This window comes from Dipteris shenzhenensis, chromosome 4 (assembly GCF_047967505.1).
Source record: "Dipteris shenzhenensis isolate YYH24624 ecotype China chromosome 4, Dip_SZ_1.0, whole genome shotgun sequence".
In the NCBI taxonomy this organism is placed as follows: domain Eukaryota; kingdom Viridiplantae; phylum Streptophyta; class Polypodiopsida; order Gleicheniales; family Dipteridaceae; genus Dipteris; species Dipteris shenzhenensis.
This window is the reverse complement of record NC_141599.1, coordinates 25,379,143-25,391,243: the sequence shown is the minus strand read 5'-3', so window position 1 is coordinate 25,391,243 and position 12,101 is coordinate 25,379,143. Positions and strand designations below refer to the sequence as shown.

The 12,101-nt window shown below is 44.8% G+C and overlaps 1 protein-coding gene across 2 annotated transcripts; it reads right to left on the bottom strand.

The window, feature by feature from the left end:
• Positions 1–1,343: 1,343 nt before the first annotated feature.
• Positions 1,344–11,577, bottom strand: LOC147902635 (U4/U6.U5 small nuclear ribonucleoprotein). 2 transcript variants are annotated; one of them, XM_087373593.1, is made up of 2 exons: positions 10,802–11,577; positions 1,344–1,577 (listed from the first exon to the last, which is right to left on the bottom strand). In XM_087373593.1, exon 1 carries the CDS (start codon positions 11,462–11,464, stop codon positions 10,838–10,840), a length of 627 nt encoding a protein of 208 aa, XP_087229719.1. In that variant the 5' UTR covers positions 11,465–11,577; the 3' UTR covers positions 1,344–1,577; positions 10,802–10,837. The 2 variants fall into 2 exon arrangements, with proteins under 2 accessions (XP_087229719.1, XP_087229718.1); XM_087373592.1 differs by having other exon boundaries at positions 1,346–1,554; positions 10,802–11,576.
• Between the last annotated feature and the right edge of the window lie 524 nt (positions 11,578–12,101).

Sequence of the window (12,101 nt, the reverse complement as noted above, 5' to 3'; positions counted from 1 at the left end):
CCAATCTCGTCCAATGAGATGTTGGATTTGTCTCTCCTTGGGGATCTGATGGACAAATGTCTTTAAACACATCCTTTCCTCCTCCGCTTCTCATCTTCACAATTGGGAAGAGCTGGAAGTGAGATTAATTGCAGCTGCTGCCATCCTCTCCTTCTCCACTCTCCTTCTCCACCCTTCCTCTCCCACTCAGTCGTCCCTGCCCCTCCCTCCCCCTGATATACTCGCTCGGTGAAACTTCTCGAATCCGACCATTCCAAGGCAACAACGGCAAAATTTCTCGAATTTGACGATCCTTCTAATTTGCCGGCTTCTAAAGCTTTGGTTAATCGGCCATATCCTCGTTTCTATTAATCACTAATACCCGTTTTTTCTCGCTGGGGGGCCTGGGCATAACAACTCATACTACTAGATGATCTTGATCGTGGGCACATTCATATGGCACAACAATTGTTCTTTCTCAAATCTTTAAACCTACTAGCACAATAAAAAAAGTTACTTGAAATGAATTTCAGATATCTTGATGCAATGTTAGTGAAAACATAAATTTGTAACATCCATCAGACTTACAATACTCGTAAGAATTACAACTTGTAAATACTCATATACACTACTACTATAGTGCAACGATAACAAAATAGATTACTGCTCCATCGATACCAAGCCACAAATTTTCCAATACCTATTGGTATACAACTGCAGCCCCATGCATGCAGCCCAACTATGGAGCCGGAGTCAAGCATTCGTTGTGCAAATGTGTGTAGCGAGTAACAAGGTAGGTAACACACGTACATACCATGGTGATCTATAGGCATGGCTCCAACGTAAGAGATCCCAAATTAAGAAGACAGCCCCTAGTGATTTCAAGATGGCGCTCAATGTCATCGGAGCTCTAGACAACATGACCCTCGTAGATAGATACTTGGGGGGGGTCGTAGTGGCCATGTAAGCGAGGGTGTAAGAAAGCACTCCCAAAACCAAAGATCTCTGTATCTTAGCATGGAGACTTGAAAGCATTCTGTAGTTTTCTCCATCCATATTTGAGACATGCTCAAATGGTTGCATAATGTCAACGCCAGCAATAGATGTTTCCATATGTATCCCACTTCCTATGTTACTTCTCCCTCGGAAGGCAAGCCTAGGGTTAGAGCGCAAAGACCAAGAAAAATTACAAGTTTAAGCTTTTTGATCAGAAATGAGAAAATGCAGAAACAGTGGCAGCGCGGCAATCAATTCCTCGTGGGTAAGAAGCAACACACTCCTCATTCCAATAAAAGATGATAGTACAACCAAAGCCAAAAAACACAAAAGCTAAAGAATTGCTCATTTTTTCAATAATGATTAGAAATCATGTGGCATGGTAAAGACCCAAAATAAGACGTCTAAATTAGAGATTTAATTGTTACATACAGGAAGTGGCCAAAATAGCCTGATTACAAGCACATAAAAAGCTTGAAAGACATCATTACACTTTCAAATCCTGCCAGAGGATGACAATCAGCATCCAAATTAGTGTGAAGATGGCCACTCTTTCCACAGTACCATGTCTTGTATTTGCTGCCACAATCACAGCCATAAAACTAACGTTAAATGGTGAGTGTCAGCTAGTTGGCTAACTGTTTATCTTGTCGTGCAAAGCAGCTCTTCTCCCCCCCTGCCCCTTTCTTTTCTTATTTTAAAATCAAAAGATTATCTGCTTAATATCAAAAAACCACAGCTTTTTGTTTCGTTCTTTTCTTCCAAATATCACAAAACCACAGTACCATGTGTTGTATTTGCTATCACAATCACAGCCACAATTTACAAATGCAAATTTTACACATGGTGAGGGTCAGCTAGTACAAAGCAGTTCTAAAACACCAAAAGATTATTTGCTTTATACCCAATATAGCTTTTAGGGGGGAAACGGCTTTATTGTATTCACTAGGCAAACAGGACAGCCTTTTATCCAACACAAACCCGCCCTTTGAACTCTTCCCGCCCCTCCACGACTCATCTTTGCCACTCAAAATACCAATGTGGCAACTCAGCTGCCTGAATTTATTGGACCCTAGTGTTCTTGAAGTTGCTAGTGATCGTCGCCGCAAACAATCCATCACTCTAGAGGTAAGAGCAATGTACACAAAAAGCAAGGGCAGCACAAACAAGAACTTTGCTAGTAAGATAGAAAAATGTACATGTTGCAAGAGAATTGAACATATTGCAAATTGATGCTTCCGACACGCCTCAAAAAGCTTGATGAAGAAGCAGCCAATCTCGTGGAGCAGAATCCGATCATGAACATGATCAACACCTACTTCACAATGCTATCTCACTATTGCAAGATCTCTCTTTCAAACTTTCTAATTGTACTTTATTGAGTCCATAATGGATTATGGGCCCTTGCATTAGCAATGAACATTTTGTGTTTGTTAGGTACTCTACCTTGGCTCATCCCCCAAAAATGGGGGTAATAACTTGAGTTTATGTGTGCCTTGTCCTACAAAAGGCTTCATGGTATATTCTATACCATGCCTAGAGCAAGGGGGGGTGTTCATAGGGGGGTTATGCTAGTCTTCACACCCACTTGTCTTTAGGATGGACCAATGTATAGGTATGAAGGTCAAGCCCCTTATTAAACCTGACATGAAAGTTCAAGTGTTGGCTCAATGAGGACCAATAGTGGGTCCATACCTTTCAACCTTACGAAGGTCTCTTTTGAGTCTTCTCACCCTAGCCTCGAAGGGGGTGTTGGATATCGAAGCCTATGTGTGAGATCCCTATAGTCCTAGAGTGAGTGTCCCTCACTAGAGTACTGCAAGAACCTGATGAGGATGATAATTTTCGAAAGCTTCAAAATCTCTCAAAGAATACCAAGTCCTTGATGAGGATGATAATTTTCGAAAGCTTCAAAATCTCTCAAAGAATACCAAGTCCGGGCAAATTGAAGGGTGAGAAGAAGAAGAAGCAGAAGAAGAAGAAGAAGAAGAAGAACATAGAGAGAAAGGGGGAGAAAATGATAGGGGCATAGAACACGTGGAAATTCAAAAATAAAAATTGCGCTTTGCCAAGCTCAGCCACCGTTACTTAGGCTTCCACTTTAAAAGTGGCAGGCCAAAAACATTATGGTATGCCCTCCTTTTCTCCTGAGATCTACTCAAGAGGGAAGAAAGAGAGGACTCCAAAGTATGCCTGCTCTTGGCTGAGCAGGTAGGGAGCTCACTTTGCCATCAATGATCATCCAAACGATAATCTGCCTGACCCTTGTTGAGATGCATTTACGAGGGAAGTCTTTCAGCCTTTTGGTCCAAAGTCTTGGACTAAGTTTTGTGAGACTAAGTTTTGTGGGGCTTTCACAAAGGAATTACTGCAAGAACCTGATGAGGATGATAATTTTCGAAAGCTTCAAAATCTCTCAAAGAATACCAAGTCCTTGCAGTTACATCTTCATGACTTCAGAGATATTACTGCAAAGTTCCCCGACTTCAATCAACAAGGATTGCACTTGTTCTTTGTGAATAGTTTACCTAAGGATTATCAAAATGAAATCCGAAGAAACAAGCCACATACACTTAAGGAGGCTATCCATTTTGCAAAGATCTACGACAGTGCCTATGGACACAAGGAAGTTGGATCTTGATCGGCTGTGCAAAATGGCAAGCCTAAGAGAACATACAACCGAAAGAATCGTCAAGCTGCTCCAAGCCTGAAAAGGCTAACTACAACAAGTAGATGTTGGGGCCTCTCGCGGAGAAGGCTCGCACCAATTCTCCAACATAGGAAGAAGCCCGAGCCAAAGTACTTTGCTTCAGGTGTGGCAAGCCAGGCCACATATTGCATGCTTGTCCTTTGAACGGAGCGAAAGGTAGAGGGAAAGCGGCTGTCCACTTCGTAAATCATGTATGCCAGGTAATTCTTGTCACATTGCTCATCTTTAAGCCTTTTCTTCTTATTCAAATTATGAGAAATGTCATTTTAATGTCGATGCGTTTGGACCCCATGATTTAATTCGCATGGTTGGATATGTCAGGGGCCATCCACTTCACATCTTATTTGGCAATGGTAGTACTCACAATTTTATAGATGCTTCTCTTGTACAAAAGCTCAACATCCCCACAGTTCCCAATAGCCATCTCTACGTCGTAAATCTCGTGCATGGAGCTACAAAATCTTGGCAAGAGTTAGTTTCAAATCTGCAAGTGGACATTCAGGATTACTCAAAATTTTTATCGTTCAATGTTATGAGATTAGATCAGGTTGATGTTTTGATTGGCATGGAGTGGTTCTTTGCGAAGAACCCCTCTGTAAATATTGGCTACAAAAATCATATAATAAATTTTCAAGTTAATGGAAAGTGGTTTCTTCCTTGAAGGGGATCTTCCTGGATCTATGGTCAAGATTACCTCTCAACTTGACTTGAATTTACATGAGTCTAATGATCGATATTTTTGTTCTGCTTTGGAAACATTTCAGTTATTACAATCTGGAGACTGTGATGCTTTCTAGTGTGTAGGTAGGCCTGAATTTGTGTTTTGATAATAGTTTGCTTTCTGCTAAGCACACCTATGAAGCATGTCTCAGTTGTGATAATGTTAATGAAAAGTTTGCTGTCCTGAAAAACAGCAAACAAGATATGATTGCAGCACCCTGTTTTACTCATAATAATACTTCAGCGATGGATTTGACCGCGTACTTTGACAAGTCAATGGTGGGTGAGCAGTGTGCGGTTGAAATATGTCACAGGAACATGAATTTCCACTTTTAGGGAATTTACGGTGACTGACCTGGCCTCAAACTGATTAAATCTGTAAAGGATACTTAATTAATTCCATGGGCCGGCCAAGGCAAAGAATCTGGGGGGTTAAAATCCATTGACTTGCAGGGCAAGCAAGGACAGCTATTCTTGGCTCAAGTGGATTGGGGACTAAGCCAGGGCTCATTCAGCTTTGTCTCATATCAGAATCTCGTTTTCCTTATATGGCTAGAAAGGTCATTATTGGCGGCAGTGTCCCCAAAAGAATGGTGAGGGGCCTAGTAATAACCAGTTGGCCAATAGTGTTACCACCACGACGACATATACTCTAGCCTTCTAGTCACATGTGAAAGGATGCGCTCCCAACAAGCTTTCCGAATCCAGATAGAGGATTGCTTGCTTGTTTGTGGCAGCGGGACCTAATAGTCAGGTTCAATCGAAAGAGAGTCTATCATTGATTCGAGGCAGGCTTTTAAGCAGCACCTCGAGCCAGGTCCCGCTGACTCAGGTGGCAATATGTTACTAGTATGTACTCTATCTGGACATTATGACTTGGCAGATCCAAAGGGGGTCTCCTAGTGTTCTACTGCAGCTATTGCCTGATGAGCTTCTAGAGATACGGATGGGTCAGCAGATTTCCAGTGCGGGAATCCAAACACAGTCGATTGATCCTTGTGAGCTATAATATGCCCGTTGTCATTGGAGCACGGAACTTCATCGATCGGGCTATCAAGCTCTACGATACAAGTGCCCATGCACGGTGGCAATATCAGTTGGATTTTATTGTTCCAGTACCTTCTGTTCCACTATCCGCAGTTGGATTGTTGTACCAGATGACGTATAGTACCAATACTGGACCAGAGGAGTGTAACTAGCACTGGTGGCCTAGAAGCGACAGTTCCAAGTTTGCAGTGATCATGCTAAGGCGGTTTGCACCAAGAGGGGACTTCTTCGACAGTACTTGTGGCAGTCTTCAGCAATGGAGTCTCAGAAGATGGATTCCTCCAATTGTTCTAGCAACACACCTAGCTCCCTCGCGTCTCTATTCCATCCAGGAGGTGAGGGGGTGTCAACATCTCCTAAGGTTGCCTTGGGTGTGCCGGCCCTGTGTGAGGCTAGGGTAGGATGAGCAAGGGGCCTTGTTGTGGGTGTGCTCGCCTTGTAAAGTTAGAGTAGGGTAGATCTACCTATGCTGACAAGAGCCTTCGAGGCAGAAGTCTAGGCCCCAACATCTTTTTCTCATAGGCTGCTGCATCAGCCTTATCACCAAGCCAAGTCGGCCATAGACAGGGGCCAGCCCCCTAGCAAGGCTATTAGTAGAGCCCCTTATAGAGGGCAGCAGGAGTCGGCCTTAGAGGAGGGCTAGTCGGCTCTTATGGCACAAGGGACCAGCCCCTTGGAAGGCTGCTACCACGGTGGGTTGGCCCACCATGCTTGCTGGTCGGCCATCCAACACAAGGAGCCGACTATATGCCCCCATGCTGATCGGTTCTTTAGAGCTCCTGCTCATTAGTTCTTTAGGGAGGGGCTAGGGGCTATTCATAGACCCCCCTCAACCCTCATTTCATCACTTGCTGGAGCAGCATAGCCAACCCAACCGTGCGAGTTTTGGAGCAAGGTTATGGAGCACTTCTTCCACACGTGTGCCTCCAATGGTTGAGGTTGTTGAGATGTCATGTAGAGCTCTTGAGCAGCCTGTTGTGCAGAGGTTTCCCCCCAGTTGTAGCAGGGCTTTTGCCAGAGAATCTCTTAAGTCTTTCTCTCCTTCTCAATGTGGTGTGTGAGGCATGCTCTCTCTCACACACACTTTTGTTCATTTCCGTTGTACTTCTCACAGTGTCCACCTTGTGACCAATTGCAGCCACCTACTCCCTCACAACCTTCACCTTAATGTGAAGGTCATGGATTCTATCTCCTCCATCCATCACCATAGTGAATGGTCAATTCTAGAGGGAAAGGATACATAATGTGTTGTTTGTCTCATACAACTCCAAGATCTTCCATGCCTCCGCCTCCATATCTACAAGCTGGATATGTTGGTTTTGTAGTGCATGCAGATCAAAGAGAATTCCGAAGTATTCTAAAATGATAAGCTCACTCTCTTTCTCTATAGATCAATAATCACAAAAATTTCTCACATAAATATCAACCCTGCGTAGAACCGACTAGAAATATGAAGAAGCCAACTCAATGAAACCAATGCACACGATACTGCACATGCTCATGGCCTGAAAAGGAAGCACTACACCAACTTCTCTCCGAATATAAAGAAACCGCAGCCCTACAATTGGTCCGTCACCTCCACTTGGTCGCCATGCAGTCGTCCATGCACAAATCGAGTTGACTATGCACTATATGGAAGCTCCATGTCGTCGTACCCATCGAATTTGAGAAGCCATGTCACAACAAAACATTTATACCTTTGTACGACTAGAATATATCCAATATACAATTTAGAATTTTTCTTGTTCTAAAGTCCAAAAATCTACACAGAAAATAAAAGAGAAAACCAAAGAGAAGAAAAAAGAGGTAACAAAAACGTTTTATTCCGAGTGGGCAACCGAAACCGCGTGTTTGAGAACGCTTTCCTGAGCCTGCGCTCAATCTGGAGAGGTAGGTCGAAGGGCTCAAGATCTTGGCTTGTTCGTGATGGTATTTGCACAAACAAGGTTGTACAGGTGGCGCCCTTTCCATTTACAAATTCCATTGGGGAACCAGAGGAGATCATTTTGCAGGCAGGGGGGAACCGTGCCCGATCTTTCTGAGAAACCCTGGCGGTTGGTAGTCTCCACTCTTCCCTTTCACCACGGGATAAATTCTACATTCCAGACATAGATCTGAACTGGGAGAGAACAAGATCTACTAGGGTCATTCATTCGATGCACGTACCTGCCGGGGAGCTTATTACTAAGTCATCTCCTAAGATAGCATAGTCAAAGAACCATCTGCTTTTCCATTGCTTTCCCCGACGGTTTCCTCTTGGCAATGTAAGAAGCTAGCTTGATGAAACCGGTGGGGGGTTTCAGTTAGATGAACAACAGTATCTGGCTGGTAGGTCTAGTTTCGAGCAATTCCACGCCATTCCCGTTTTGTTTCCTGTCATAGTGGGATTGCCTCCACAGTACCACACCTGTAACTATGGCCACACCAGCCCACAACATGCATTTTATATACCAGGCATCTTGAGGGGGAATTCGCAATCATGTTTGGAAGACCCAAACATCTTCTTGAAGGTGGCTCACGTGCTTTAGGGCTACTCTAAGAGTACCGATATGAGCGGGTCCGGGCATACATCCAATAGGCTAATTTCATGAATTATTCTTAATATTGTTTTTCACCCCGAGATCTCTGGTTCCGCTGGTGGAAATAGCTTAATCGTAGAGTATAGCCTTGACCTAGAAACCGCGGAGTTACTTCATTATCTGGAAGTGACTCTCAACAAAAACACAGATTCTATAGCCGATAGCCCGGCGTAGCGGGGTCGCTGAAACTAGTTCCATCATCGATTGATGGTCCTAAAAGGGTGACAATTGGTGACACATCGTTACCACCGTCTGTTAAAGCGATTGAACGAGAAACTAATAGCTAGTAGCAACAACTTAGAAAGCTGTCGTTCACTCGCTGTTCGCAACGCGAAGAGTTCAGAGAATTCCCATTTACAAAACAACGTCCAGCGACAAATGTAGTTCTGGAGACTGCAATCCGGGGTTACAAGTAGTAGATCCAATCACGTTACACCCCCAATAGAAGTCAAAATATCCCCTGGTTCCCCGGGAGAAGTGGCCCAACACTGGGGGAAGGTCCGACCCCTCCCCCCTCTATCCCAGTTCCCTGTTGTTCCCCGATCGAATTCTTCATCGAACTTGTATATTTAGTCTAGTTGAGCGTCTTAGGCGCGTCTCTTGGCGGTGGATTTTGGAAATCCGAAGGTTCACACAAGTATCAATCAGCCTGGCAGGCCTTCCGTTGGCGGAGCTCATGGGGGTTGCTTCATTTCCCAACCGGAACACGTGCTTCCGGCGAACGGTTCCGAACGCTCCCCTTTTCATGTGGGAGGTGAGTTCTATCGCCTGCCTTAAATCAGTGAACGGTGGGTTCGTGAGAAATACCATGGCCGATCTTTCGTCGGCCGAGAGGCTCGTGATGAGGGTTCTTCAAGAGGAGCTGGTCTCTATTTTGTTCTGCCACTTAGGCAAGATCCAAGCAAGCATTGGTCCTCGTGTTCTTCATGACCAGCTACTATAAAAATAAAGGAAGAAGGTGACTAAGCAAAAATAAACAAGCAAATCAAGAAACAAAATCTTCCAAAAAACAGGACTAAAAACTCTCTCTCTCTCTCTCTCTCTCTCTCTCTCTCTTTTAAAACATAAAAAACTAAATGGACCCCTTATACTTATGTACCGCTTCCTACAAAGATGCAAAACTACATTCCTAACCTGTCAGCGAACCACCAGCAAAACTACATTCACAACTAACCACCTGCTCATCACTTCAAAGGGTCATAGATCCCTCTTACAATCTTAGAACTAAATGTGTCGCCCCATGACCCCGCGAACGAAATGGGGAAGTCTACAGAAGCAAACCAATAATGACTCAAACAGAAAAGCCAAAAAGAAGAAGGTTTACTCACTAAGAGCCAAAACCATTCCACCAAAAGTCACCAACTAAAAGCTACACTACTACATCAAATGCACACCCACAAAGAGCCAGTGCATTGTAAAATACCTATCCGAAGCCTAAAAAGCCCAGTCTTGATCATTAACCTCTGCTTCAACCAGATCTGCAACATGGGCATCCTGGAATAATGTACACCATAATCCTGCCTGCAAAACTTTCTGAGCTGTGAGGTCACCTGCAAACCTGTTCCAGGCCTCTTTTCTGCCCCAAAAGTGCCACAATCCAGCACCTATGGTTCCAGCCTGTCCATGGTCATGTTCCAGCCCTAGGGGACCTGGTATAGCCCCGTACAACTCTTGAAAACAGTTAGAACATGCCTGCTCCAAGGTGCCATCTGTTCCAAGCCTTTCTTGGGCATTGTCTTGCCCTGGAACCTCTGATCTGGACCCGTGCCCCTGCTGCAAACAGTCCGTACTGATGCTGACATCGTCACTCTGTTCCACATCTCTGCACAGATCTGCTCCAACCTGCCTCTGAAAAACTCCTGGCCATTCCATACCAGATCTGTCCTCCACGAGAGCTTCCATCTATCAGGTACTCTCTTCAGTCTACTGCCCACATGGCAGCCTATGTGCTGCCAATGTGGCAGCTCCCTCTCTACGCTTCTCCCTCTAAGTTTGCTACCCGCATGGCAGGCAATATGCTCCCTCTTTACGCTTCTCTCTCTGAGTTTGCTACCCACATGCCATGTGGCAACCCTAACCCTAAACCTCCCCCATGCTCTCTTCATATGGGGGCTTACAAATGGGGAGGTGACTTTTCCAACCGATCTTTCCCTGTGCATTAGGGAAGTCAGTAGCCCATTCAAGCTGCATGGAAGCTTGCTGTCAGGCTATCAACCTCTTGGCCCACCTTGACAAGATGGTCTCCTAGTGTCATAATGAATAACAAATTCAAGAGAGTAACTATTCGCGCCACATTGTTGGTCGTATAAAATCCTTAAAACCTTCCAAGCCTCACTTCGGTGTCAGCCATTTGAATGTTCGAAAGAACAAAATCTACAATCATTGAGAGTGACTCAACGTTCATTTGACCACAACAGTATCTGCCTTCATCACTATCTTGCCAAGGTGCTCAGGCTTGGTCTCAACACCTTTAATAATCTCCAAGAAATTTCTCGCAAGTTGAAACGGTTACTACTAAGGTCTTACGAATGTACGTAGGTTAATGTGTGGGTCGAATTACTAAACATGCACAAGGCCACACGTATGTAAATGTTTTCAATTTCTCTGGAAAACTGTTTTCAATTTCTTAATAAACCTCACAATAGAGATTTGGTTTTTAAAATTTTCAAAAGCAGTTGCACACACAAGAAAATGGTTTATGCACAATTTTCAGGCTGTCATATGTAAACAAAATACCATTTATCTCACTGATACAGGTTTAAAAAAATACCTTATCTTTCGGTGTCGAGGAAACAGAGCGATGTAGTTATCTGCTTAATTCAGCTGGAAGAGGCCTGTTGAATCCGCCTCTCCTGTTCATATATTGTCTAGGTTGGCGCTTGGATGTGAGCTTAACCGCCGAATGATTCGTATCCGGAACAAAACTCCCCTTGGTAGAGCTGAATCCCACGGGAATTCCAAGCCTTTTCATCATCAATTCCTCTTCATCGGGCTCAGCAACAGATTGGGAAGCAGGGGGAGGCGGCAAACCTGCAACAGCTGCTTTTTCTTGCTGCTCTCTCGCAATGCCGTCGACAAACTCTGCCACAATCGCTGCGCGCTGGCTGTCAGGGACGTTGAGGCCCTTGGAGGGCCAAGGGTCTCCCCCGTGCTCGGCGGCCTTCCGAGGAGAGCGAGAACGGGACTTGGAGCCAGAGCGTCTGCGTCGGCGCTCTAGAGAACGGGATCGCGAGCGAGAGCGTTTACTGGGCTTACGATCACGCTGGTCCTTGTCCCGATCTCTCTCTCGATCGCGGTCTCGCTGAGGGGAACGGCCTCTGCCACTACGATCTCTATGTCTGTCTCGATCGCGGTCGCGGTCTCTATGGCGATCCCTATCACGATCTCGATCACGGCCACGCTCTTTATCCCTCTCGCGGTCTCTCTTATCCATGGCAAGCAAGCTTGCAAGTCTACTCTGCTTCTCCTCAGTATCGTCTCTTAAAACCCTACATCCGGCTAGGGTTTATCAAATACAGAAAAACGCATTCAATGTCATGTCTAAGTATACATAATACTTAGGACTCTCCCTGCATAAGTGGTTTGGGCATTGGGCTTCCATACCCTCAGGTCACTTGTTCTAATCTTGGAGGCTCGGGCCTAGTGTCTTAGCATGCAGTTGTGTGGTGTGCATGAGGGGACCACAGCTGTGGACCCTGTACCTTGGGTGCCACCCCTCACAAGTCTGGGTGGGGGTGTGAAAAAATAATAATAATAATTTGGGTTCTTGGCGAGAAGAGTTCCCACTACCCATGTTAGCATTTGATTTTCGTTAAGAAGCAATTGCCCACCCAACACACATGATTTACTCGCCCATGTACTTTTGGCTTGGCGGGCGCCATACTTCGAAACCAATTCCTCTAAACATTTCCTTTCATACACAATGGAAAAGTGGTTTCCACTTGTAAGAACAAATCGTAAGGCCATTGATTTCAAGTTCGCAAGTACAATACACAATTATTGTTGTCCCATAATTTACCAAGGATCCACAAGTTTGAGCATTATAGGACTTAAATAAGACAATTTTGTTC

Excerpts from the sequence above, each read along its gene's own strand:
- LOC147902635 (XM_087373593.1), bottom strand. The coding sequence starts at position 11,464 with ATGGATAAGAGAGACCGCGAGAGGGATAAAGAGCGTGGCCGTGATCGA.